Genomic DNA, 26,599 nt, shown 5'->3' with positions numbered 1-26,599 from the left:
CCACCCGGCACAGCCAGAAGAGGACTGGCCACCCCACATAGCCTGGTTCCTCTCTAGGTTTCTTCCTAGGTTTTGGCCTTTCTAGGGAGTTTTTCCTAGCCACCGTGCTTCTACACCTGCATTGCTTGCTGTTTGAGGTTTTAGGCTGGGTTTCTGTACAGCACTTTGAGATATCAGCTGATGTACAAAGGGCTATATAAATAAATTTGATTTGATTTGATTTGACTTAACCCTAACCATAAAAATCCAGTTAATATCTAAACTTAACCCTAACCATAAAAATCCAGTTAATATCTAAATTTAACCCTAACCATAAAAATCCAGTTAATATCTAAACTTAACCCTAACCATAAAAATCCAGTTAATATCTAAACTTAACCCTAACCATAAAAATCCAGTTAATATCTAAACTTAACCCTAACCGTAAAAATCCAGTTAATGCCTAAACTTATAACCCTAACCGTAAAAATCCAGTTAATAACTAAACTTAACCCTAACTGTAAAAATCCAGTTAATATCTAAACTTAACCCTAACCATAAAAATCCAGTTAATGCCTAAACTTAACCCTAACCGTAAAAATCCAGTTAATATCTAAACTTAACACTAACCATAAAAATCCAGTTAATATCTAAACTTAAGCCTAAGTGTAAAAATCCAGTTAATATCTAAACTTAACCCTAACCATAAAAATCCAGTTAATAACTAAACATAACCCTAAGTGTAAAAATCCAGTTCATATCTAAACTTAACCCTAACTGTAAAAATCCAGTTAATATCTAAACTTACCCTTGAAATTTCACTTTTGGAAGAACTTCGAAATTTCTCGTTTGACAAACATGGTTGAACATGTAGCCTAATTCTGACCTGAGACTGTGAGAGCTAGTAGCTTGTGAAAGAATGTGTGGGACCCCCACCGTCAGTACTCTGCGCCCTCATGCATTCATCACTGCATCCCAAAGTCTCTCACACCCCGCCCCCTCTCTGCTGTTTGTTTCTTTATCTGAACAAACAATTAACAAAAAACATGTTGTTTATAAAGCATTGAAACACTACTTAACTTTAAATCTCCTTCTCATCCAACTGTTATGTGGCATGTGGCCCATGGACCGAATCGGAGTTTGAGCACAGTGCTTAAAACCCATGATTTATTTTTCAATTGATTTATTCAAACATTTGGCCAAAGCATCAATCTCTTCAGGGAAATGCTTGAAACGTTTGACAGTGGAAAATAAGCATACGCCTGCGCACTCACGCCAATTATTATATATATTTTTATTTTAAGTCTCTGTTGATAAATTGTGTTTAAAAGGCTGCTGAAATGCCGAGCTGAGTGTGTGCACTGGCAAAATCTAATAGTCTCAGTTGAATAGCAAATTGGTTCAAATTATTGAAAGGAAAAAAGCCTTGGGAAGAGGAGGGGTAGGAGTAGGAGACGGGAGGAGGGGGGCAGCAACAATTCTTTCCCCTTCCCATATGGTGAGAGCAGTGCGGATAGCATCACATTCCGTGGAGCGTTGCCTGTCGTCCTATGGTGAAGTGCCATCGCTCTAATCAAAAACAAACGGAGCCGCAGCTTTCGCTTGCGCTCAACTCAGCTCCAGTACGGAACGTCCATCCTTGGCTGTGCGAGGTCTCCGTCTGGCCGATATTCGGTGGCGACGGGGCCTTGAACGATTAAACTGTGGCTAATTGAAGAAGCGGGAGAAGTAAATACTAGCACACCACTCAAGACGAAGTTACTATGGGGAAGTGCAGGGAGGCGGGAGTCTAACGTGGATAGGGGGCACAAATCAAATCAAAAGATTTACAATTCGGATTATTTCTATTTTGAACACTTCATTTTCAGAGGGATTTTCATCAGATTTTCTGACCATTATCACACGCAGGAATGAACGGAAAGGAAGCGCGGTTTTGCACGGGATGCTGGAGGCAAATGATGCTGTCAATCATTCTGGTTCTACACTTGATTCCCCTCTTTGTACATGGTAAGACATCGTATACGTTTTTACTCACAAGAAAGCAAGGGTTGTCTCTGTGTTTCCCCTCGCATGTGTATGATAGGCTGACCACTGTGAAACCAGTGACTAAACACACTTGCACAGAGAGTCAGTCCCAACAAAGGGGGGCAGTGAGTCTTCTATTGTAGGCTAGAGCCGACTGGTCATGCGCTCACTCTCAGAATAGTGTCATTGAGCACATAGGCTATCTTTTCCCAGGACGTTAACCGATATTTTATTTGGGTTATGAGATGACATTATGGGTGGGATATTGTCGGGCAATGGGTCAATTCCAAAGAGAGGCAATTGCATGGAAGTTGTATTGGTTTTTGGAGAGCCGGATGGCACAATTGCCTTTCAGCAATGACCCACTCTCTGTATCGGTGTTACGGGGTAATAGTGGCGAGCCGATGCACCAAGATTGCTCCCCCGAGGCTGCTGCTGTCACTATGGCAATGATGGAGCCAGGCGACACAAAAGCAGGATTACGGTCGGAGTCCCTGTTGCATTATTCATCAACCAATCCGAACAGACATTCTGATACAGCGCGCCTTGGCTTTTATAGAAAACATGAAAAGACACTGAAAACTCTCTATCCTCATTTGTCTCATGCTGAATCACAGCACTTCTTACATATTAATAATGTTGTTGGCTATGCATAGCCCAGGGATTAGAATCAATGTGACATCATGGGGATATAGGCTACCTAATTTAGTCGATTCATTTTTTATTTAAATTGCCTTACTCGGTCGCCATAACCATTAGATTTTATGTTTGGCCACTTCTGCTTGGACACCCATAACAATGATGTCCAGTGATTGTAGGAATGGGAGCGTGAATTGGTTCCCTACTTACAGGCAATGTAGTCTGCGGAAGGATGGGATGTTAGGTTATATTTATTTATCCATATGTCAGTATTTAAAAAAAACCCGTCTGTGTAGCCTCTGGAGACTGGTCCGGGTTGGTGCGCTATTGTCCAACCGGCAAAAAGAGGATCCGTTTATGCCCATCACCGCCCAGCAACAGGGCACTGAAGACGGTACCAATGCACCAAGACATGCTCAAACATTGTCAAAATGCCCTGATTAAATGGGTGAATATTTCATATAACATTAGCCATGTCAAATATATACAATGATGGCTGCAGGAAAGTAGGGTGGCTGAGGGTGCAGCACCCTCTGATAAGAATACAATTTAAAACATTAGTTCCACAAAATTAGCGAACTAGGCTTTTAATACTCCTGTAGGGAGGGTGAGCCCTCCATCATCCCCTTCATTTTCTTGCTTCACCGGTTTGCTGTGGCAGTGGCACCACCTGCTCCTTCTACTGTGAACACTGAGGTGACCAAAGAATGATGTCCCTAACAATGACACTTAATTACATGTCAGGGCTCCTCTTCTTGGTGGCATTTTCAGTCATCCATAATGAAGTGAAGAGATGGTTAGGGGGTAATAGTGAGGGATGTAGAGGCATCTCCCCTCCCCCACTCAGAATGATGGCTGTGTGAGCGGGTTTGGACGGGTGATGGAGGGGGTAATAGTAGTCAAGGCTCAGCCACATTTCCAGGATTTATGTCCCTGGGGCCAGCACAGTGATGGACTCTGGGAATGATGGACCTCCCCGCCCGCCTGCCTGCCTGCCTCTCCCTCCTGCCTGCCTCTCCCTTCTTTTCCTCTGCCCTCCTCTGGCCTGCTGACACACATCTGCCGCGGACAGATTATCTTTGAAGCGCAGTGTGTTAATCTGCAAACCAAATCCCCCCCAGCCTTTTTTATAGCAGTTTAGGAAAAAACACACATTTTGATGATAACAGTCATTTTAAAATCAATTTAAAGTAAATTGGAGAAATAGTGCACGTCTGTCTGTCTGTCTGTCTGTCTGTCTGTCTGTCTGTCTGTCTGTCTGTCTGTCTGTCTGTCTGTCTGTCTGTCTGTCTGTCTGTCTGTCTGTCTGTCTGTCTGTCATGATGCCACTGGTATGTGCTCTGTGTAATGTCAGATGTGACCCAGGTTAGACAGCCTACTTACATATCCTTCTTACATTAGAAAACACCTGCCAATGGGTGTAGTCCCAACCTTCCTTTCTCTAGTCCCAGTAGTAAGTATACATTACTCATTTCACATTAGTCACACAATGAGCTTTGTTCACTGCTAGGTTGAACACATCACCAATGGAGAGCTGAAATGATTAGAACCTTGGGTGGATGACCTCAAACCCCAGCACCTCACATGCTGCTTGGTAGAACCTCTGCACTCCACCTCCTTCCATCTCAAACAATGGCTTGCTCAGCGCAAAGACGCCTCTGCATGTGTAACATGAAACCCGCTTTAGGCACACCCTCCTTCCCAAGCAGCTCCTCCCGCTGCACCCCCCTGCTCCAAGGTTCTGCCTCCAGTTGCCAGCAGGGGACCATTAACATAGGTGTCGGTTGGCTTGACCTGGCCAGCCATTTAAATGTGTGTGTGAGCATTCCCATAGGTTGTGATAGTGTTAAGAATAAGTGTGTATCTTTGTGTCCTTGTACGTTCTAGTAGTCTGTGTGCGTGTCAGCGAGTTCATGTCAGTGCACGCGCCTCCTAATGTGTCAGCGCACATCTCGTCTCCTCCTCAAAGCGAACCGCGTGCTCTGCAATGCGAGCGGAGTGTATTACATCACCAAGACGGCGTCCATAGCTGAGCCCTGTCCTATTAGCAGTCATTCCCCTACCTCCCCCTGTCAAAGAGGTGGTCCTCTGGAGCTCAGTTGGTAGAGCATGGCACTTGCACTGCCAGGGTTGTGGGTTCAATTCCCTGGACCACCCATATGTAAAATGTATGTATGCACTTTGGATAAATGACATATATTAATAAAGAAATCCACCACATTCAGCTGAACCAAATGAAAGATAAAGAAGGGATAATAATCTTACTGATAGCTGGATTCATGTGGTCTGTGTGATGCCTTTCAAAGCTCGGAGTTTATCGAAGGCTAATCACTTAAATCAGTGGTTCCCAATTTAGCTCTGCCCGGAGTACCCCTGTGGTACCCTCTCATGGGCATTTTATGGTATCATGAGTCTCAAGTACCCTCTATGGATAGGCCAAGTACCCCAGGGGTCCGAGTACCACTGGCTTGAATCAATCAGGTAGAAGCAGGAAGGTAAAGGAGTAGTGTATGGAGTATGGACACCGGAGGGGCATGTTTAGAGAGGACAGGCTCCCTGTTCTGCATTTTGATAACACACATGCACACACACGACCAGGCACACACAAATAGCAAGTGTTCTGTAAACCACACACCTGCACACACACCCTTTGTTCTTACGCCCTTAATATTTATGTCTGAAAATGTGAGTATTAGCGTTTTGTCCTTGTGGTGTGTGCGTGCAGGCGTGTGTTTGTGTGCAGATCTGTTAGGTTAGCAACGCTGCATCAACTCTCCCTCTGCACAGTGAGGGCAAGACTGTTGCCATGGCAACCCATCCCTCCTCCAGCCTGCCACCTGTTGGGCACAGAAATGAAAGCTTTTATGTGAGGGAGGGACGAAGGGAGAGAGAGAGAGGAGAGAGAGAGATGGAGAGAGTGGTGGGTGGAAATCAATGCAGGGGTATTCAATTAAGGCTGAATGCAGACCCATGCATATCCACTTTCATAGATATTAATGAGTGGTGTTGAGTAAAGAGAAAAAGGTTAATGCATTATTCATAATGGTTATATAGTGTGTGTGTGTTATACGCGTGCATATGTGTGTATGTGTGTGTCTATATACAGTATGAAAGTCCTCTCTTGAGGATTGTTTAGAGGGAGCTCACTGTAAAATGGATGGAAACGAGTGATCAGTCAGGCTCACTCTCTCACACACACAACCTCATAATCCCAGAGACATACAAACAGATATATTTATTTGAAGCTACAGCCAGCTGTGCTGTACTTTATCTCACTGCTCTGGCCACCCTTACCTCTGACCCTCCACCCCTATGTCCTTCTGTCTGGGTCAGCAGACACTGCCTGGGAGCTAAAATCTGTCACAACCAATCCCCGCCCTCTTTACTGTCTGTCATAGCCAATCACAATCCCCCGTTTCATTTGGAGGTAGGCAACGCATCCCAACTAACCAGGAAACAAAAGATACGGCAGCTAGCCAACACCAACCCTGTTGTCCCTGGCAATGCTAAATACCCCCTTACCCCCCAAACACCTCAGAATACTCTTTAAGGGGTGAAGGGGTTCCTTATGTCACACTGTCTGATAGTACCGTCTGAAAGGGGAGCACAAAGACCACTTTATCCACCCCCCCCCACCCTCCCAGGCCGCCACACACTGCTCTCCAACAGCCCTTGGCCGGGGGTCCACTGTGGCCCCCGTGAGCCTCATTCCATCTGGGCCAGGGGGACAAATAGCAGTGGAGGCCAGGAACGGTGAGAAGGCCAGGTCTAAACAGGGATCTGACCCTACCCTGGCAATCTCCATTCAGGCCATTGTGGCATCATGCCAGGCTGCCACCCTGCTGGACCTGTGGATCTAATGTCCGTTTTGTTGGACAGGCTCTGTGTCATAGTGGGCACAGTGTAGCTTGTTGGCTGGGATTGGGTTGGCGTTCAGGATGTATGGTTACTCATACTGAATAGGTAAGTCACCTTCCTCTATCTTACACAAGTCTCACTTTGAGATCAAATCCATGATTTACACACACGTTTTGCATCTGTAGGCCCACCTCAGGGTAGGCGTTAAATTACACTGCATTTTCACCTTTGTCCTTCTGCCTCAAATAACCTTTTTAATATTCTCTGATCTCCTAAAACTTTGCCTGATCATAAACAGTCTCAACTGCAATATGAAGTATTTTTAGACTGGTGTTAATAGTCTTGCCTTGCAACTGGATAAATCAAATCAGTGTCTTCACATTGTTTAAAGAGAATGAGACTGCTATTTGTCTCTGGTGTATACAAGTCTTTCATTGCAAACCTCAACTCGAGTAACTCCAAGAATGGTGTAAGTGCCTTCATGTGTTCTCGTTTGACTTCAGAAACAGCTGCACATATACGGGCAGGCCCACTCTCCCTGCATGTGAGCAGAAGTCTCGATGACTAAACTTCAGTTCTCCTTATTGAATCAAAAAGTATTTATTTGTGGCTTGGTCAGGTGATGAGGAGATAGCTGTGTACCAGTGGGAGATACGAGTCTGCTGTTCACAGTGGTTCTCAATCTATGGGTCTTGGCTAAGGCTGCACAATTTAGTGAACTTTTAATAAATGCCCTGGTTTTCCCAATATCCCGGTTGGAGGATTCCCGGAACCCGGAAATCTCCAACCAGGATTTCTGGAAAACCAGGGAATTTATTAAAAGTTCACGGAATTTTACAACCCTACTCCTGGTCGGTGGTGCCTAGCGAAGTCAGCGGACTGTCAAAAGTCTCCTTGTTAATCCAATTAGGTTAACAACACTATGTGAGGATACATTCTTAATTGAAACTCACTTCAGAGAATCAGCAAAGCAAAGCTCTCCAATAGAGCGGCTCTTCAAGAGCACCACTGGTGTCCTCCTTAGAGAGAGAGAGACAGACAGAGAGTGAGAGAAACGGAAGGGGTTGAGAGAGAGAGAGAGAGTCTCTACGTAGGTGAGTGATTAATAACCTTTCCTGCAGTCAAATAACCAAATCGCCCCCTAGTGGCCTCATGGGTGGAATGTTATTCATATTTTTTGTAATTTCATAATTAATTAACATTATTTTAAAAAACCTGCTGAAAATCTGGTGTTTCTTTGTCAAACGGTGTTGTTATATTTCAGTCTTCTGTGATGTACAGTATATAAAGTGTTATATTGGTATGCACACTCAAATGTAATACATTTCAACTCTATATCTGACATTGTACAGGTGTCTTAAGCCCATAACCATCTGTGTGAGGTGTATACTTTTGTTTCAAAGTAGATTTGCTTAAGACCACCAAGAAACACTCTGTGTGACCCTGATTTAGCCCACTGCAGTAAAAGGTTTTAAGAAGCCTTTGAAAATGATTTTACCTTGAGGTATTCCCTTGAATATTCACATTTTGGACAGCCTATGATTCTCCATGATGTGACATTGCTTATATGGGGATTATATGACCTTTTAGAAGAGAGAACCACATGTATGGAATGTTTTAATTAGTGAACTAGTTACTGCCAAATGTAGTACAACTCCAGTATTCCTGACTCAATAAACCCGACATTCATGAAATCTAGACATTTATACTGCACACAAATGACGGCCGTGCATCACAAAAATATTTCTATGGCTGTTAGCCCACTACACTGGCCACACTTTGAATGATACTGATATAGATGTGGATGGTGAAAACAACAGGGAAACCAGACTCGGCCAAGGTTAGTGTTTGGCCATTTTGACAGAAACAACGAGACAGACCTTTGTCTTTGGAACGTTACTTTCCGTCTCTGTTTGTTTTCCAGACATACAACTGTTCAAGATGTAAAGTGACTTGAGTGATTGTTAGAGCTGAACAAACACAGAAGTGTGACTACAGTGTCTCCTTACCGTCGGACAGAGCTGTCTGTTGAGTAGCCTGCTCCCCTGGGGACTACTCACACAGAGTTAGATAGCCTGTTCTGTTCCCTGTAAAGCCAATCACTTAATGAGGGAATGAGCTGTGTGTGTGTGTGTGTGTGTGTGTGTGTGTGTGTGTGTGTGTGTGTGTGTGTGTGTGTGTGTGTGTGTGTGTGTGTGTGTGTGTGTGTGTGTGTGTGTGTGTGTGTGTGTGTGTGTGTGTGTGTGTGTGTGTGTGCGCGTGCGCGTGTGTGTCCATGCGTCTCTCTGTGTGTGTGTGTGTGTCTGTGTGTGTACAGTATATTCCTTTTAAAGTATATTCCCTGAATATGTGTGTAAGCGTGGCGGACCATAGTGGTTTTGGCAGAAGCAACGCTGCTCAGAATGTCAGATGACGTCGTTAACAGCAGTGTGAGCAGCAGAATGAGTGTCTCTGGTGGATGGATTAACCCAAAATTCACCCTCATTTCAAAAGCCTCTGTTTCTCTGACTGCAGCAGAAATAAGCCCAGGATTCCACCTGGCTGCTCCCTATTAACAGCCTTTATCTGCTTAGTAATGTAATACTCTATAGGCCAACTGTATATTTCCTACAAATAATTCTAGCATAGCAGCGCCTGGTTTTGTTGAAGCTTTGTGAGTTACTTGGTTGTCACGCACCACGTTTAATGAAGAAATTGTTATATTATCTGATATGAGATGTTGGTTTGTGTGGGTTTGAATGTTATTCTTGGACACCACTCTGAAACCTAGACACCACGTCACAAATGGCACAGCGCTTATCAAGTATGATGACGTCATTTCTGTGGAAGAAAACATCTCTTACTGACAAGTAAATCCGACACTCTTTCACTGAACGACATGTGTGTCTGGTTAAAGTAATGTGTCTCCCTGTGTTTCTCTCAGCGCTGCTCTCTGTGAGACTGCAGACCGTCTCCCCTCCAGATCACTCCACCTCCCACAGGGAGCCCCGGAGACCCTAAACCCCAAACCATAATCCCTAATCCCAGCTCCTTGCCATTCAAGTACATTAGTCTATTATTACACATAATCCACGGGGTTCGCCAAATCTGCTTTAGGAGAGGAATAAGGAGCTACACTTGGCCGATGTAATTGACCGGTGGATAAGTATATGGCCAGTCCATCTTGGTTTAATTTGTTTAGCATTTTAGCCTCAGGGCAATGCTGGACTGCTGAGCCGTCTTGGGAGACAGATACCGCCCAATGACTAGGGACTTGAGTCACGATATGTTCAGTCATTCAATTGACACAACTCGTAATTCTTGGCTGAAGCCTCAATGCAAGAAAGTCACTGGTCATCTGATAGTTTGTTCGGTTGGTGTTTGTTTACTACAGGGGTCGGATGTTAATTTGACCACTCTTTTGTTGCTGAGAATTTCCCTCACAGCAGGAAATGCAAACGTGTAGTGTATCTGAGGTTTAAAAAGGCTTCTGTTGGTAATTTACATTTAAAACATCTCAGACTTGACTTGCCCTAACAAAAAATCTATCAACCCCTACAAACAAATGTTCTAATGTTCCAATGCACATAATAATTCACATTTCCTTTTGCTGCAGGATTATTTTCATGCCGTAGCAAACTGGCTCAAATTAAGATCCTACGTCTGTATCTCTGCCGCTTAGAGTAGGTCTAGTTCTTGTGTCCGTGTTTTGTATTATGAATGACATTAAGTGGACAGATTGATAAAAGGATATTCACTCATGGCGGTGTGTGGTTACGAGACCTTACAACATTGTTTTCTTGTATGTTTTCAGGGAACACTCTGAGGGCCAATGTCCCTGAGTTGGACACCACAGCCAACGTGACATCCCTGCCCAGTAAGGTCGAGGAAGTGGCCAAAGTGAATGATGTTGTTATCGAGGTGACCGGGGTCAGCGCCGTCGTCACGGTGACCCAGAGGGCCGGCCGCATGCCCCGCTCCAAAGAGGAGCAGGGCAGCGGCATGCTGGGAGAAGGGGTGTTGCCAGCCGAGGAGGAGGTGGTGGCCCCGCCCAGGATCAGCCCTGACTCAGCAGAGACAGAGCTCCTTCTGCCTAGCAACCCCCGTGGCACAGAGGAGAAAGAGGATGAAGAGGAGCACACCGACCCACCGTGGCTGAACGCCAGAGACAACGTCTTCGACCTGGACCGGCACTTCCGAGAAGGAGTAGCCAATCTGGCCACCACCACTGCCCCTCCCCCTGCCGCCGCTAACCCCTCTCGCCCGGACGTCCTCACCGTGGACTTCTTCGACCCCGCCTCTCGCGGCCGTGGCCTGGACCTAGCCCCGCCCTCTCCCTCCTCTTTGGCCCACGAGCTACAGGGAGGCGACCCCACTTCCTGGGCCATGCCAGACAACTACGACTACCTCACGCCGTACGAGGAGGGTGCGTCACCCACCCCTGATGAGTACTCCTATGGCACCACTACTGATACCTTGGATGGGGATGACGACTTGAGGCTAACTGCCGAGCCTCCATCCCGCTCCAGGCCCAGGGCTCCCCCAGGTTCCGGCTCCTTCACCCCAGACAAGAGGCTGCCCAGTGGGGGTGCTGCTGCTGCACCAGAGGGCCCTGCGGCAGCCCCTCCAGCGTTACCCGTGGATGGCTCAGACGGAGCCGGTGGCTGCCGCCAGGGCTACGTGAAGCAGAATGGAACCTGCCGCTCCCCCTGTGACACACTGCCCAACTACTGCTTCAACGGAGGCCAGTGCTACCTACTGGATGGAATGGGGGTCTTCTGCAGGTGAGAGATGGAATGAGCGCACACACACACACACACACACACACACTCTGGCACACATAGCCATCACACATACTGTACATCATAGGCAAGGCATCCAGATGGAAGAAATCTAGTTTACTAACATATCAGAGATAAACATTGAACCCAATAAAACCCATTATCTCTGTCTGCATTACAATAGCAGATATCTACACCCTGGACAATGTGTTTAGAAAGTATGAGCTAGCCTGATGAGTGAATGAGATGGAGGATGGAAAACAGTTCCCCATCTCACACACACACACACACACACACACACACACACACACTCTGGCACACATAGCCATCACACATACTGTACATCATAGGCAAGGCATCCAGATGGAAGAAATCTAGTTTACTAACATATCAGAGATAAACATTGAACCCAATAAAACCCATTATCTCTGTCTGCATTACAATAGCAGATATCTACACCCTGGACAATGTGTTTAGAAAGTATGAGCTAGCCTGATGAGTGAATGAGATGGAGGATGGAAAACAGTTCCCCATCTCACACACACACACACACACACACACACACACACACACACACACACACACACACACACACACACACACACACACACACACACACACACACACACACACACACACACACACACACACACACACACACACACACACACAGTGAGCGAGAGAGGGAGGGAGACAGAGAGAGAGAGAGGGTAGGGGAGAAAGAGGGAGACAGAGAGAGATAGAGAAGGAGATGGAGATAGAGAGGGAGACAGAGAGAGCTAGAGCAAGAGAGAATGTAAATGTAAATAAAAATTGGGCTCCCATATGAAGCAGCTCAGTGATTTCAGACTAGAGAATAGAAAGCAACACGTGTTCCTGGATGCTTTACAGAGACGTTTAGAGCCAGATCAATTTCAACCATCCGGTTCTGGTGTGGTAGTCACGCGACCCACACGTGCGCAATCAATCTAAAACAAAAATCCAGAAAATCACATTGTATGATTTTTAAGGAATTCATTTGCATTTTATTGCATGACATAAGTATTTGATCACCTACCAGCCAGAATAAAATTTGGCTCTCAGAGTCCTGTTAGATTTTCTTTAAGAATCCCTCCTGTTCTCCACTCATTACCTGTATTAATTGCACCTGTTTGAACTCGTTATCTGTATAAAAGACACCTGTCCACACACTCAATCAAACAGACTCCAACCTCTCCACAAGGACATCAGGGATAAAATTGTAGACCTGCACAATGCTGGGATGGGCTACAGGACAATAGGCAAGCAGCTTGGTGAGCAGGCAACAACTGTTGGCGCAATTATTAGAAAATGGAAGAAGTTCAAGATGACGGTCAATCTCCCTCGGTCTGGGGCTCCATGCAAGATCTCACCTCGTGGGGCATCAATGATCATGAGGAAGGTGAGGGATCAGCCGAGAACTGCACGGCAGGACCTGGTCAATGACCTGAAGAGAGCTGGGACCACAGTCTCAAAGAAAACCATTAGTAACACACTACGCCGTCATGGATTAAAATCCTGCAGCGCACACAAGGTCCCCCTGCTCAAGCCAGCGCATGTCCAGGCCCGTCTGAAGTTTGCCAATGACCATCTGGATGATCCAGAGGAGGAATGGGAGAAGGTCATGTGGTCTGATGAGACAAAAATAGAGCTTTTTGGTCTAAACTCCACTCGCCGTGTTTGGAGGAAGACGAATGATGAGTACAACCCCAAGAACACCATCCCAACCGTGAAGCATGGAGGTGGAAATATCATTCTTTGGGGATGCCTTTCTGCAAAGGGGACAGGATGACTGCACCGTATTGAGGGGAGGATGGATGGGGCCGTGTATCGCGAGATCTTGGCCAACAACCTCCTTCCCTCAGTAAGAACATTGAAGATGGGTCGTGGCTGGGTCTTCCAGCATGACAATGACCCGAAACACACAGCCAGGGCAACTAAGGAGTGGCTCCGTAAGAAGCATCTCAAGGTCCTGGAGTGGCCTAGCCAGTCTCCAGACCTGAACCCAATAGAAAATCTTTGGAGGGAGCTGAAAGTCCATATTGCCCAGCGACAGCCCCAAAACCTGAAGGACCTGGAGAAGGTCTGTATGGAGGAGTGGGCCAAAATCCCTGCTGCAGTGTGTGCAAACCTGGTCAAGAACTACAGGAAACGTATGATCTCTGTAATTGCAAACAAAGGTTTCTGTACCAAATATTAAGTTCTGCTTTTCTGATGTATCAAATACATATGTCATGCAATAAAATGCTAATTAATAATTAAAAATCATACAATGTGATTTGTTTTAGATTCCATCTCTCACAGTTGAAGTGTACCTATGATAAAAATTACAGACCTCTTCATGCTTTGTGAGTAGGAAAACTTGCACAATCGGCAGTGTATCAAATACTTGTTCTCCTCATGTATGTTCACAGTATAGGGGATGCATTAGATACAGTATATCTCTGATCTCATTGTCAGATTATTTTAAATTTACTGTGATTTTGTGTGTATTACAAGGTTCCTGGTGCATTGATACCTGTTCAGATCTTTATAGAGCTCACCATGAGGAGAAAGTGTAAGCCAGGTTACATGAGAAGGAAAAATCCCTTCCCCAAACTCATCCAACCCATTGTTATAAACCCCCTCGGATCATTATGCAGAGCTATGCTAAGATATGTATTTCCCTTTATCCTGTAACTAACCAAACGAACCAATCAGCAGGGAAAGATCAGAAATCAGCAAACATCTGTGTGGATTAGCATGCAAATGTATGCGTGGTAGCAAGTCCCTGGATGGCCATCGCCTCCTGACTGGTGCTGATGGAGATGATGATGGCAATGAGAGCTGGCGCAGATGAATCGAATAGACAGGGTCCCCATGCCAAAGTGATTATGTTCACACAACAGGAGAGCTCACACAAATGTATGTGTGCACATATGCTCAAATTGAGACACACACACACACGCATTTACACATACACACGGACGCACACACTGTCACGGCTGTTGAAGGAAGAGGACCAAGGTGCAGCGTGGTGAGCGTACATATTCCTTTATTTAAGAATGATGCCGACAAAAACAACAAACCATACAAAAAACGAACCGTGAAGCTAAAGGCTACTTGCCATGAACAAAGAGAGACAATGATAGACAGCTGTCCTCGATTGAGAACCATACCCAGCCATAGAAATACAAAAATCATAGATAACAAAACATAGAATGCCCACCCCAAATCACACCCTGACCAAACCAAATAGAGACATAAAAAGGCTCTCTAAGGTCAGGGCGTGACAGTACCCCCTCAAAGGTGTGGACTCCGGAACCTAAAGGGGCGGGTCTGGGTGGGCATCTATCCGCGGTGGTGGCTCAGGTGCGGGGCGCAGACCCCGCTCCACCTCTGGCTCACCCTGCTTTGGTTATGCCCCTGGACTGGGCAACCTCATTTCTGCGGGCCCGGACTGGGCACCCTCGTTGCTGCGGGCCCCGGACTGGAGGCCGTTGCCGCGGGCCCCGGACTGGAGGGCATCGCCGGAGGCTCCGAACTGGAGGCCCTCGTTGGAGGCTTCGTGCCATGTCTCACCACTGGAGGCTTCTTGTCATGGATCATCACTGGAGGCTTCTTGTCATAGATCATCACTGTAGGCTTCGTGCCATGGATCATCACTCGAAGCTTCTTGCCCTTGATCATCACTGGAGGCTTCGTGCCATGGTTCATCACTGGAGGCTTCTTGCCATGGATCATCACTGGAGGCTTCGTACCATGAATCATCACTGGAGGCTTCGTGCTATGGATCACCACTGGAGGCTTCTTGCCATGGATCATCACTGGAGGCCTCGCTCTGGGAGTAGGCACAGGACTCACCAGGCTGGGGAGACATACAGGAGGATTAGTTCTTGGCCGAGGCACAGGACTCACCAGGCTGGGGAGACATACAGGATGCCTTGGCCGAGGCACCGGATACACTGGGCCGTGGAGGCGCACTGGAGGCCTCAAGCTAAGAGCCTGCACATCCCGTCCTGGCTGGATGATGACTTTGGCCCGGCACGTGCGGGGCGCAGGCACAGGACGCACTGGGCTGTGCAGACGCACTGGAGACACAGTGCACAGAGCCGGAGCAGGATATCCTGGGCCGTAGAGACATACTGGAGGTCTGGAGAGCAGGGCTGGCACCATCCGTCCTGGCTGGATGCTTACCCGAGCCCGGCAGATGCGGGGAGCTGGGATGTAGCGCACCAGGCTAAGAACACATACTGGAGACACTGTGCGCTCCACCGCATAACACGGTGCCTGACCAGTACGACGCCCGCCACGATAAGCACAGGGAGTTGGCTCAGGTCTCCAACCTGACTCTGCCACACTCTCCGTGTGCCCCCCCAAAAAATATTTTGGGGGATGCCTCTCGGGCTTCCTTGCCAGCCATGTTCCCTCATAACGTCGCCTCTCAGCTTTTAGCTGCTTCCAGTTCCTCCCATGGACGGCGATACTCCCCAGCCTGCCTCCAGGGTCCTTTCCCATCCAGGATCTCTTCCCATGTCCAGGAGTCCCGAGCACGCTGCTCCTCCTTACCACGCTGCTTGGTCCCTTGGTGGGGGGAAGTTCTGTCACGGCTGTTGAAGGAAGAGGACCAAGGTGTAGCGTCGTGGGCGTACATATTCCTTTATTTAAGAATGACGCTGACAAAAAACAACAAACCATACAAAAACTAACCTTGAAGCTAAACGCTACGTGCCATGAACAAAGACAACTTCCCACAAAGAAAGGAGGGAAAACAGGTTACCTAAGTATGGTTCCCAATCAGAGACAACGATAGACAGCTGTCCCTGATTGAGAACCATACCCGGTCAAAACATAGAAATACAAAAATCATAGATAACAAAACATAGAATGCCCACCCCAAATCACACCCCGACCAAACCAAATAGAGACATAAAAAGGCTCTCTAAGGTCAGGGCGTGACACACACATACACACAAAAACACACACACGCTTTGCTTTTACCATGAGCCCAATAGAACCTCTCCCAACTCAAGGCCCTAATCATGACATAATGACCCGGTCTTCTCCTCCCCCTGCAGACACACCGTTTCTCACCAGTGTGCAGCTATACAGTTAAACTGTTCAGTGATCTTGACGCTGACCTCTTGACACTGACAGTTTCCTGTTGCAGGCCAGCAGTAGGTAATCTCCCAGCAGGCCTAATGGTCAGAGATGAGGTGTGTGATTGAGATGGCAGATGCCTGATCCTTGCAGAGATTGGTCTTATCCTTTATACTGGTTTATAATCATTGGAGCAACAGTCCATAGAGTAGGCAAGCCAAGAGCAATATCGCAAATCACTCCCATCAAACTTAACTCGGATACTAGAGCAATGTGGCTGCAGGTAGCTAGTTTAGTGGTTAAGAGCGTTGGGCCAATAAATGAAAGATCGCTGGTTCGAAATAGTTGAAAAGTCTGATAAGGTGCCCTTGAACAAGGCACTTAACCCTAATTGCTCTTGTAAGTCACTTTGCGTAAGAGAATCTGATAAATGACTCAAATGTAAATGCTTATCACTATAAGACAAGGTCTTTGGTGGGCTTAAAGAGATCATAGTAAACCATAAACAAACAGTAAACAATGCACTACATACTGATGTTGATGTCTGTGAGAAGTCCATGTTAGATGACACTGTCAGTGTCAGTGAAGATCTGTGTTACACTGAGGGACCAAGTCCAAGTTCTGTCTGAGGTTGGGCTAAGAGGCAATATGGGTCAGTGGAGCTCTGGCACAAGTATCTGTGTGTGTCTGTGTGTAATGGTGAACTGAGGCTGATTCATACACCAGGCCAATTGAATCACAGTGGGATGAATGCAAAGGGCTCTGCCCTCTGTTATAACACACTCCTTCCTACAAGTAGTTGGTTGGGTCTGCCCTCAATATCTCTTTCTGGGGTTTACCGACAAAAGCCATGTCCTGTTGTGTATGTGTGTACTGTAAGCGTTTGCATACTACGTGTGTGCGCATGTGTGCGTTGGTTTGGATATGGTTAGACTAGTTACAGTCTGTAACGGTCTGTAACGGTCATGGAGTGGCTAATTTGAATGTTTGATCTACCTAACGTCATCAATAGTTTACCTCTCTCTACTATCCTAACTAACATTTGCAATAATTTCCCCCATAGCTGGAGGACAACACTGTAAAATGGAGTGTAGGAGGGAAAGAGAGCGAGATGGATGAGATAGACATGGCAAAGAAAATGAGAAAAAAAGAGAGTAGGAGGGACTGAGAGAGAAAATGAGTCAGAGTTCGTCCTGCCTGCCAGTATGGAAACAGATCAGGACGAGCCAGGTTGAATTAACTGTGAGCGTGTGTGTGTGTGTGTGTGTGTGTGTGTGTGTGTGTGTGTGTGTGTGTGTGTGTGTGTGTGTGTGTGTGTGTGTGTGTGTGTGTGTGTGTGTGTGTGTGTGTGTGTGTGTGTCTGTGTGTATACAGTCATAGCTGTGTTTGTGTGTGTGTGTGTGTGTGTGTATATGTGCATGTGCGTGTGTGTGTGTGTGTGTCCTGCAGCTTCATATAATTAAGAAGAGGTATTACCACCAGGAGTCCCATGTAGTCATGGCGATTTAGAATTTTGGGTTGCATTATGACAAGCATACACACAAATAAACATGCATGCGCATGCACACACACACACACACACACACACACACACACACACACACACACACACACACACACACACACACACACACACACACACACACACACACACACCCTCTCGGATTATGGCTATATTAAGACCCCCTCCACCAATAAGAAGAAGTAGGAGAGCACAGGGTCATTCAAGAGGTCAGACACAGGAGATGAAGATCTAGTGAGAGGGCTCAGATCAGGGAACACACACACAAGCACAAACACACAGATCCGAACACACAGACCCACACACATAGACCCACACACACACAGTAAGGTCGTCCAATGTATCCGATGAGCCATTTTGTGGCAGTAGAGTCTGGTTTGTTGATTTGGGGCACGCACACACACACACACACACACACACACACACACACACATACACACACACACACACACACACACACACACACACACACACACACACACACACACACACACACACACACACACACACACACACACACAGCAGTTAAATGGAACATGGGGCAGGTATACTACATGTATTTCTAATTAGGGTTCATGGTTCATCAACACTTTACTTGACATCTAGCGTCACAATCTGTTATGGCACGGTCATAACCTGTCATAATATGGTCATAACACTGTCATGGGTCATATATTTACACCTGCTATGTGGACACCCCTTCAAATTAGTGGATTCGGCTATTTCAGCCACACCCGTTGCTGACAGGTGTATACAATTCAGCACACAGCCATGCAATCTCTGTAGACAAACATTGACAGTAGAATGGCCTTACTGAAGAACTCAGTGACTTTCAATGTGGCATTGTCATAAGATGCAACCTTTCCACCAAGTCAGTTCGTCAAATTTCTGTCCTGCTAGAGCTGCCCCAGTCAATTGTAAGTGTAGTTATTGTGAAGTGGAAACATCTAGTTCCAAACTGCTTCTGGAAGCAACATCAGCACAATAACTGTTGGTCGGAAGCTTCATGAAATGGGTTTCCATGGCCGAGCAGCCACACACGAGCCTAAGATCACAATGCCAAGCGTCGGCTGGAGTGGTATAAAGCTCACCTCCATTGGACTCTGGAGTAGTGGAAACACATTCTCTGGAGTGATAAATCACACTTCACCATCTGTCAGTCTGACAGAAGAATCTGGGTCTGGGGGATGCCACGAGAACACTACCTGCCCCAATGCATAGTGCCAACTGTAGAGTTTGGTGGAGGAAGAATAATGGTCTGGGGCTGTTTTTCATGGTTTGGGCTAGGACCCTTAGTTCCAATGAAGGGAAATCTTAAAGCTACAGCATACAGTGACATTCTAGACTTTTCTGGGCTTTCAACTTTGTGGCAACAGTTTGGGGAAGGCCCTTTCCTGTTTCAGCATGACAATGCTCCCGTGCACAAAGGTCCATACAGAAATGGTTAGTTTAGGCCTCCCGAGTAGCGCAACTGTCTAAGGCACTGGACCGGAGTGCTTGAGGCGTTACTACAGACCCTGGTTTGATCCTAGGCTGTGTCACAACCGGCCGTGACTGGGAGTCCCATAAGGCGGCGCGTAATTGGCCCAGCGTTGTCCGGGTTTGGGGAGGGTTTGGCCGGGGGTGCTTTACATGGCACATCGCTCTCTAGTGACTCCTTGTGGCGGGCCGGGCACCTGCAGGCTGACTTCGGTCAGTTGAACAGTGTTGGAACAGTGTTTCCTCCGACACATTGGTGCAGCTTACAGGTTAAACGGCAGGTGTTAAGATGCGCGGTTTGTCCGGTCATGTTTCAGAGGACCCATGACTCGACCTTCGCCTCTTCCGAGCCCGTTGGGGAGTTGCAGTGATGAAACAAGATTGTAATTGGGTCGCAATTGGGTCGCACGAAATTTGGAAGAAAAAGGGGGTAGAAAAAATCATTAAAAAAAATAACATTTTGGTTTGTCAAGATCGGTGTGGGACCTCACTAATGCTCTTGAATGGAAGCAAGTCCCTGCAGCAATGTTCCAACATCTAGTGGAAAGCCTTCCCAGAAGAGTGGAGGCTGTTGTGGAAGCAAAGGGGGATCAACTCCAATCAATTGATGCCCATGATTTAGGAATGAGATGGTCGACGAGCAGGTGTCCACATACTTTTGGTCATGTAGTGTGTAATATGAGTGTCAAAACCCACATTTATTCAAATGTGTTATTCCCTGCCAAGAAGTTTCCTTTCGTTTGGAAGTTGGTTTCTTAAATCCGTTGTTCTAGTATTGATTTCTTTACAGTCATGTTTTTTTTCATCGTATTTTAAAGAACTTGGAGAAAATACACTTTATGACACTGTCATGAAGCATTATGACAATACTGTGTCACTTTACTTGGACTAAGAATTATAACCATCAGAATCATGTTGCCAGATAGACCTATCACGTACATGCCCTTATGTCAGTCATTAGTCAAAAAGAGGGTGTCTTGTCCTGCTCCTGAAATCTGTTTATGCATTCATCCCAGTCATCAGCAACAGAGCATTGGTGTAGGTGCACGTCTTGACATCAATGTGTGACCAATTACAATTTCTGAAAATGTTATATAACATAAAAATACTGTTGACAAGTTGGCTATGGTGTAATGGAGTTTTGACACTCTTATGTAGGTGTCATAACCAGCCACAAAATAATGCTATATATGTCACAACTGGTCTGAATATGTGTAATTAGTGTTATGTCCATATTATGACAAGTTATGTCAGCTATTATGACATGGTTATGGCCGTGTCATTACATGTTATGACGCCAGGTGTCAGGTCAGGTAAAGTGTTACCCAGCAGGGTAATGGGCTTTGTATTGCCAGAGGAGGTATATGGGTGATAGTTTGACTGATTTGTTTCCTCTACCGATAACATTTTCCCGATCATGGTGCCACCCACCTAATGACTTCCCACACCTTCATTTGTCATGAGTTTCAATTGATTATTTCAGTATCTATTTGGGGGCTGACTAGGCTGGGACTCTAGTTGTAAAACTAGGGGAAACACTGCTCAATGTTGTGACAGTCACGCTGGGCTCTGATTAACGTTGCTGATCTGACCCTCAATTACCCTTTCATTATCCCTCGTTCTCCTTCCCTTTGTACAGTACCCCCCCACCCCATCCCCCGTTTACCCTCATCCCCCTTCGACCTCACCCTACAACACTGTGGGGGGCCTCCCAATATGTCCCATCTGTGCCCCCCTCTACCTTCCAACCCACTCAGTTCCCCCCTCCTCTTGGCCAGGTTAGGTTATCTATCCCAGGGGAGTTGGCAGTCGAGCAGCCCTTCCAAGCCTAATCAAGTAAATATTGAGGGGATTTGTGATGTGGCCCAGGCTCGGGTAATTCCATTGTGTCGCTGGGTTAGAGGACTGTATTTGGTGGCGATTGGAGGTTGTGGTGGTAAACCTTGATTGAGTTAATGATGGGGTAGGGAGGGAAGGCTCTGTGGTTACACTGGGTAACTGGTTAGGGTAAAGCTGTGGGAGTCGTGAGTGTTTAAACGAAGGAGCTCAGAGAGAGAGAGAGAACCAAGCCTAGCAAGATCCAAGCCTTTTAAGGTAAAACAAACAAACAGCCATTTTGGATTGTAGGATTACAGGTTTCAGGGTGGAACACAATGTGGTCGATTTAAGGCTAATGAATGTTTCTACTGGGTTTATTTCAGTTGGATTGTTTCGGTTTGATTTTAACACTTGAGAAAACTTGCAACCAAAATCTTCAAGTCAAATTGTAGGGTTTTTAGGACTGCTGTTTTAGGACACCATTTATACAATGTCAAAACCAAAGTCAGTCAGCTAAATGGAAACAAGATTACACTCTCCTGGAGGCAGCTGGCAAAGAGCAGGAGAGCGGAAGGGGAGAGAGAGACATAAGGATAGTGGGAGGAAGAGAAGAAGAGGTGGAAAATCAGTGATAAATTAGAGCGATGGAGAAACTCAAGGGGCAGAGTGATAGAGGGAGTAAGAGGACATTGAGAATGAAAAATAAAGAGATTACTAAGCGAGAGAGAGTCTCATGAGAGCTCTGTGTGTGTGTGTGTGTGTGTGTGTGTGTGTGTGTGTGTGTGTGTGTGTGTGTGTGTGTGTGTGTGTGTGTGTGTGTGTGTGTGTGTGTGTGTGTGTGTGTGTGTGTGTGTGTGTGTGTGTGTGTGTGTGATGGAATGACATGTCGGTACTGCATCTGCTTCTTGTGCGGCTCAGCTGGAACGCCATGGCAACCAGCCATCCTCCTTACCCTCTCCTTAAATGTGCTCTCTTTCTCTCTCTCTTCGCTATATAAACTACCTCTTTGTACCAACATACAGTACCTTAGAGGGGGAGAGCGTATTCAAGTCCCCTTGGAAATGGCGAATGGCGTATCAGTAGTCCAGTCACACCTTCTCCTGCTAGAGAATGCCCCCTGGCACGGAGCCAACGCCCCTCGGTTGGCACTTTCGGCACGGGCACAAAGAGGGCAGGATGCAGGAAGCGGCACTGAAAGGAACCGAGCCCCCCATCACCCACTTACTGGGCTGAATTGAAACTGTGAATCTGAAAGGCCATACTCACACCTCCATTCATTCTACACATTTACATTCATCTGTGTGAGTCTGTAGGTCTCTTGGCCTGTGTTTGGGGAACAGGGGAAGGGAGAGCTGCATTTATGTTGCTCTTCACATTCAAATTCTTCCAAGTGAATTTGTGTCCTTCCGTAAGTGGTGATTTCCCTCTAAAATCCACATGCAGACATTTGAGGAGTGAGTGTGAACCTTTTCATTCTCGTACCTATTTTAGCCTGTATGGGCTCTTCTCAGTGAGTGAGTTTCATTCACATTCACATGCTTTCCCGAGTTCCAACTACTTCACACATTCAGTCTCTTTAAACAGCCTGTTTTATTCTCAGTGATCACACTTCTACTACTAGAAAAAAAGGTTTCAAAATAGTTATTTGGTTGTTCCCATAGGAGAACCCTTTTAGGTTCCATGTAAAAATCTGTGTAAAGGGTTGTACATAGAACCCAAAAGGGTTCAACCTGGAACCAAAATGATTTCTTCAAAGGGTTCTCCCATGGGAACAACCAAAGAATCCTTTTAGGTTCTAGATATTAGCAGAAATATACATAGTATCTGGTTACTATGAGACCAGTCATTACCATTTCCTTTTGTTAACTAGTGTGATCGACCCAGTTTATAGTCTTATTTCTTATTCTACATGCAGTACCATTCATTCTTGTAGTGGTTTCAAGCATTTGATTAGTAAGGTTCCAGTCAGCAGACGAAGCCATCTGCCTCTGTCATTTTTGTCCTGGAGCAAAAAGAGTCTAGGGCTCAGATGGCGGCAAGTGTGTGTGTGTGTGCGTGTGTGTGTGTGCGTGTGTGTGTGTGTGTGTGTGTGTGTGTGTGTGTGTGTGTGTGTGTGTGTGTGTGTGTGTGTGTGTGTGTGTGTGTGTGGAAAACAGCCTCTGGTTTTCAGTTTTTTTCTATTTTCTGTTCAGACAGAATGATCACATTATCCCTTCAAATAGAGCCATGTTGAAAGCCTGCTGGTGACACTTTTTTTTAGCCCCCACACTCAGGGCTGGATTCAATCCGTATCGCAGAAGTATCGTGGAAGATCCGCGTTATAGCTCGATTTAAATTGAGATTGTCCACGATACTTCCGCGATACGGATTGAATCCAGCCCTGAAAGCTTTCAGACTCACATAATGAAGCACTTGGGATAATTATAAACAGAAATTCTTGATTTTCTTAAACCTAGCAATCTGGATTGAAATGTGTGCCAACCATTCAAGCTTGAACTATGAATGACACAGTGGTATTGGCCTCACCCTAATCTAAATCATTTAGAGCCTGCACACGCACGCACACACAGACAGAGATACACACAGACAGAGATACACACACACACACAATTTTGTTAAAGTGTTATGTTTGGTGAATAAACCCTTTTCCATTTCTCACCCACCCTTCTTTTCTCTCCATCCTTAATTTGTTTCCCTTTACCCTCCTCTCATGGCCTTTCTCCACTCTTCCCTTATCTGGCCATTTCATCTGTCACCCATCTGTATTCCCCTGGCTGCTCTTCTCTCTCTCCTCTCCGTATTCCATTCCACACGCCTCATTGTTTCCACTACTACTACTTCCCCTCTTCATCTTGGTTTTCTTTTTCTCTCCTCTCCTTTTTGCTCCCCTCTCTCTCTCCATCCCTCCTGCTCCATGCAGGTGTAACGTCCAGGACTACATCTGGCACAAGGGTTCCCGCTGTGAGTCGGTGGTGACAGAGTTCCAGGTGCTGTGTCTGACCATCGGGGCGTCGGCCCTCATGGTGCTGCTGCTCTTCATGATCACCGTCTGCTTCGCCAAGAAGCTCCACGTGCTCAAGACCGAGAACAGCAAGCTGCGCAAACGCAGGTAAACTTACGGCGGGGGCCTGGGGAAACCTGCACAAATATAGGGGACCAAATATGGACCAGATGAAACCAGTTAGCACAAAGGTGTAAGAAAACCAGGAAAAACCAGGCAGTGAAACCAGAGATCATAGAACCCATGGGAAACTGGCTGCGCAAACGCAGGTGAGCCAATGGACTAGAGAATCCAGGCAGCAGATAGACAGGTTTTTGACCTCTTGTATTCTCACAGCATATGTATGTGAAATAAGCATCTCTAGCACTATTGGAAATGAACATATTTAGTATTCGACTGGAGTTTTACATGACTATTGGACATGTGTGGGCCTGTGAATTACAACGACATTACAACTACTTCCATTGAAACAAAGCTCCGTTCAGGGGGAAACCCGGGGGCTGGTGGAGAGAGTAGTGTGGGGGGGGGGGCAAAGGATCAGGACAAAAGGACAGGAGATGGAGGAGGAGGAAGAGAGCTGAAGCTAGAGATACCTGAGAAGGTTGTGGATAACTTTAGGAGAGAGAAGAGGCTGAGAGAGGGAAGTGAGGGAGGCTGGACTGGAAAGAGGAGGATGGGGGGGAGTGACAAAGAGAAGAGGCGATAGATAAGATACACAGAGGGGGAGAATTGGATGGATCAGATAAAGGGGGGGAGGATATTAAATGAGCGAAGGAGACAATGAAGGAATGCGGAGGAGGAGGAGGGGGAGGGGGAGGAAAACACGATGACAAGATAGATGAGAGAGGAAACACAAAAAGAGACAAGAGATAAAGCAGAGAGAGAGAGAGAAAAGGGAGGGATTGAGTTTGCATTGAGAGAGAACGGGATGAGGATAGCTAGAACGAGTGCTGTATGAGATGCAGCTGTGCCTTCGCCTGTCGTTTTGCCTAGCAACAGTGAAGTCACGTAGGAGGGTGGATGAATGTGGATGCTTCCATCAGCAATGCACATTTCTTAGCTGAGGATGATGATGTTAGCATTATGATGATGATGAAGAAGAAAAGTGGAGCAGTCAGTGCGGGGGATAGCGTGCTGAAGGCTAGCGCGCGGTGCTAGCTGAAAATAGTGATGTCATTGCTGCTCTGGTTCCAGCTGAAAGTAGGGCAGTCTGATCAGGAGTGTATGAGAGGGGGGGGGGGACAAGGCAGGGGAGGCGAAGTTGACCTACATACAGCTGTGCGACCTGAGGGGTGTGTGTGTGAGGAGCGGGGGGTGGGGATGGACAGCATGCAGCGTAGGAGAGACACCACAGCCTCATCAAGTGGTTAGCCAAAAAGAGGAGGAAGGAGAAACAGAAGAGTAGAAGAGAGCAGAATGAAACAGGAAAACGGAGGGGCGGGAAGAGTGAAGGAGAGAGAGTGGAAATGTGTATGGTGAGTAGAGGGAGGGCAGGAATAGGAAAGAGCTTTTACCAAGAGAAAAACTCAGTTGTTGTTGGAAGGACATGTTGTTGGAGGGAGAGAGAGTGTGTGCATGTGCGCGCGTGTATAGGGCACTGCTGACGAGGCTCATGTATACATGAGACGCCCACCGCTCTCTCCCTCCATCTGCTGCAGATAATTGCAGTGGGCTGCACAGTGTCTGTGCCGCAGTCAAGATGGGGTCTGCTTCCCTGTCAGAGAGAGAGAGGCAGAGAAAAAGATGCAGTGAGAGAGAGATGGAGGGAGGGAGATGCTGGGGGAAGGGGGAGAAAGAGAGGGGTCATGAATGGGAGGAAGGAAAAAATAGTAGGGATTGAGGGAGGGAAAGAGAGAGGGGTGACAAGAGTGGCAGAGGACAGAGAGAGAGAGAGATGCAGGTAACGTTATCTTTGCAGAGAGGAGAGTGTGTGTTCTGGCTGAAGTGGCAGATTTAAACTTACACATCCTGGTTTTAGTCCCTTTTCCCCTGTACCACGGCGTAGAAACCACACATATCTCTCTCTCTCTCTCTCTCTCTCTCTCTCTCTCTCTCTCTCTCAATTATGGACATAAATAACACACATACAATCAGTATCCAAGCCCTGCAGTATCCTCCTTTCAATTCAATTCAATTTGCTTTAATGGCATGACTTAACAATGCACATGTTGCCGAAGCTTACTTTGGAGATTTACAAGACTAACATAATTAAAATTATTTGAATCAATATTGTCAACTGATTTCTGTCTCCCTATTTATTTATTTCTCTACTGCATCTCTCCAGCACACCCTCCCTCCTTATTACTTGAGCTTTGATTGGCCTGTCATATGAAATATAAATGTTGGAGTGGCATCTCAATCAGACAGTAGTAGGAAGTGCTGGGGCTGTACTGATGGGTCGAGTTCAGAAGATGTTTAACT

At 46.4% G+C, this 26,599-nt stretch overlaps 1 protein-coding gene across 7 annotated transcripts in view; it reads left to right on the top strand.

Annotated features, from left to right (window-relative positions):
• Nucleotides 1-1,021: 1,021 nt before the first annotated feature.
• The window catches only part of LOC118364052 (chondroitin sulfate proteoglycan 5-like), a 34,348-nt gene continuing 8,770 nt past the window's right edge, over nucleotides 1,022-26,599 (top strand). Inside the window, exons 1-3 of one of the 7 annotated variants that reach the window (XM_052489599.1) lie at nucleotides 1,022-1,986; nucleotides 10,295-11,264; nucleotides 24,098-24,286. In XM_052489599.1, coding sequence (XP_052345559.1) covers nucleotides 1,890-1,986; nucleotides 10,295-11,264; nucleotides 24,098-24,286 — 1,256 coding nt within the window. In that variant the 5' untranslated portion in view covers nucleotides 1,022-1,889. The remainder of the gene's footprint in view (nucleotides 1,987-10,294; nucleotides 11,265-24,097; nucleotides 24,287-26,599) is intronic. The other 6 variants (XM_052489600.1, XM_052489601.1, XM_052489602.1 and 3 more) reach the window with 6 other exon arrangements.

Source organism: Oncorhynchus keta, chromosome 31 (genome assembly GCF_023373465.1).
Source record: "Oncorhynchus keta strain PuntledgeMale-10-30-2019 chromosome 31, Oket_V2, whole genome shotgun sequence".
Classification (NCBI taxonomy): domain Eukaryota; kingdom Metazoa; phylum Chordata; class Actinopteri; order Salmoniformes; family Salmonidae; genus Oncorhynchus; species Oncorhynchus keta.
The sequence above is the reverse complement of the archived record's forward strand: the minus strand, read 5'-3'. Positions and strand labels throughout refer to the sequence as shown.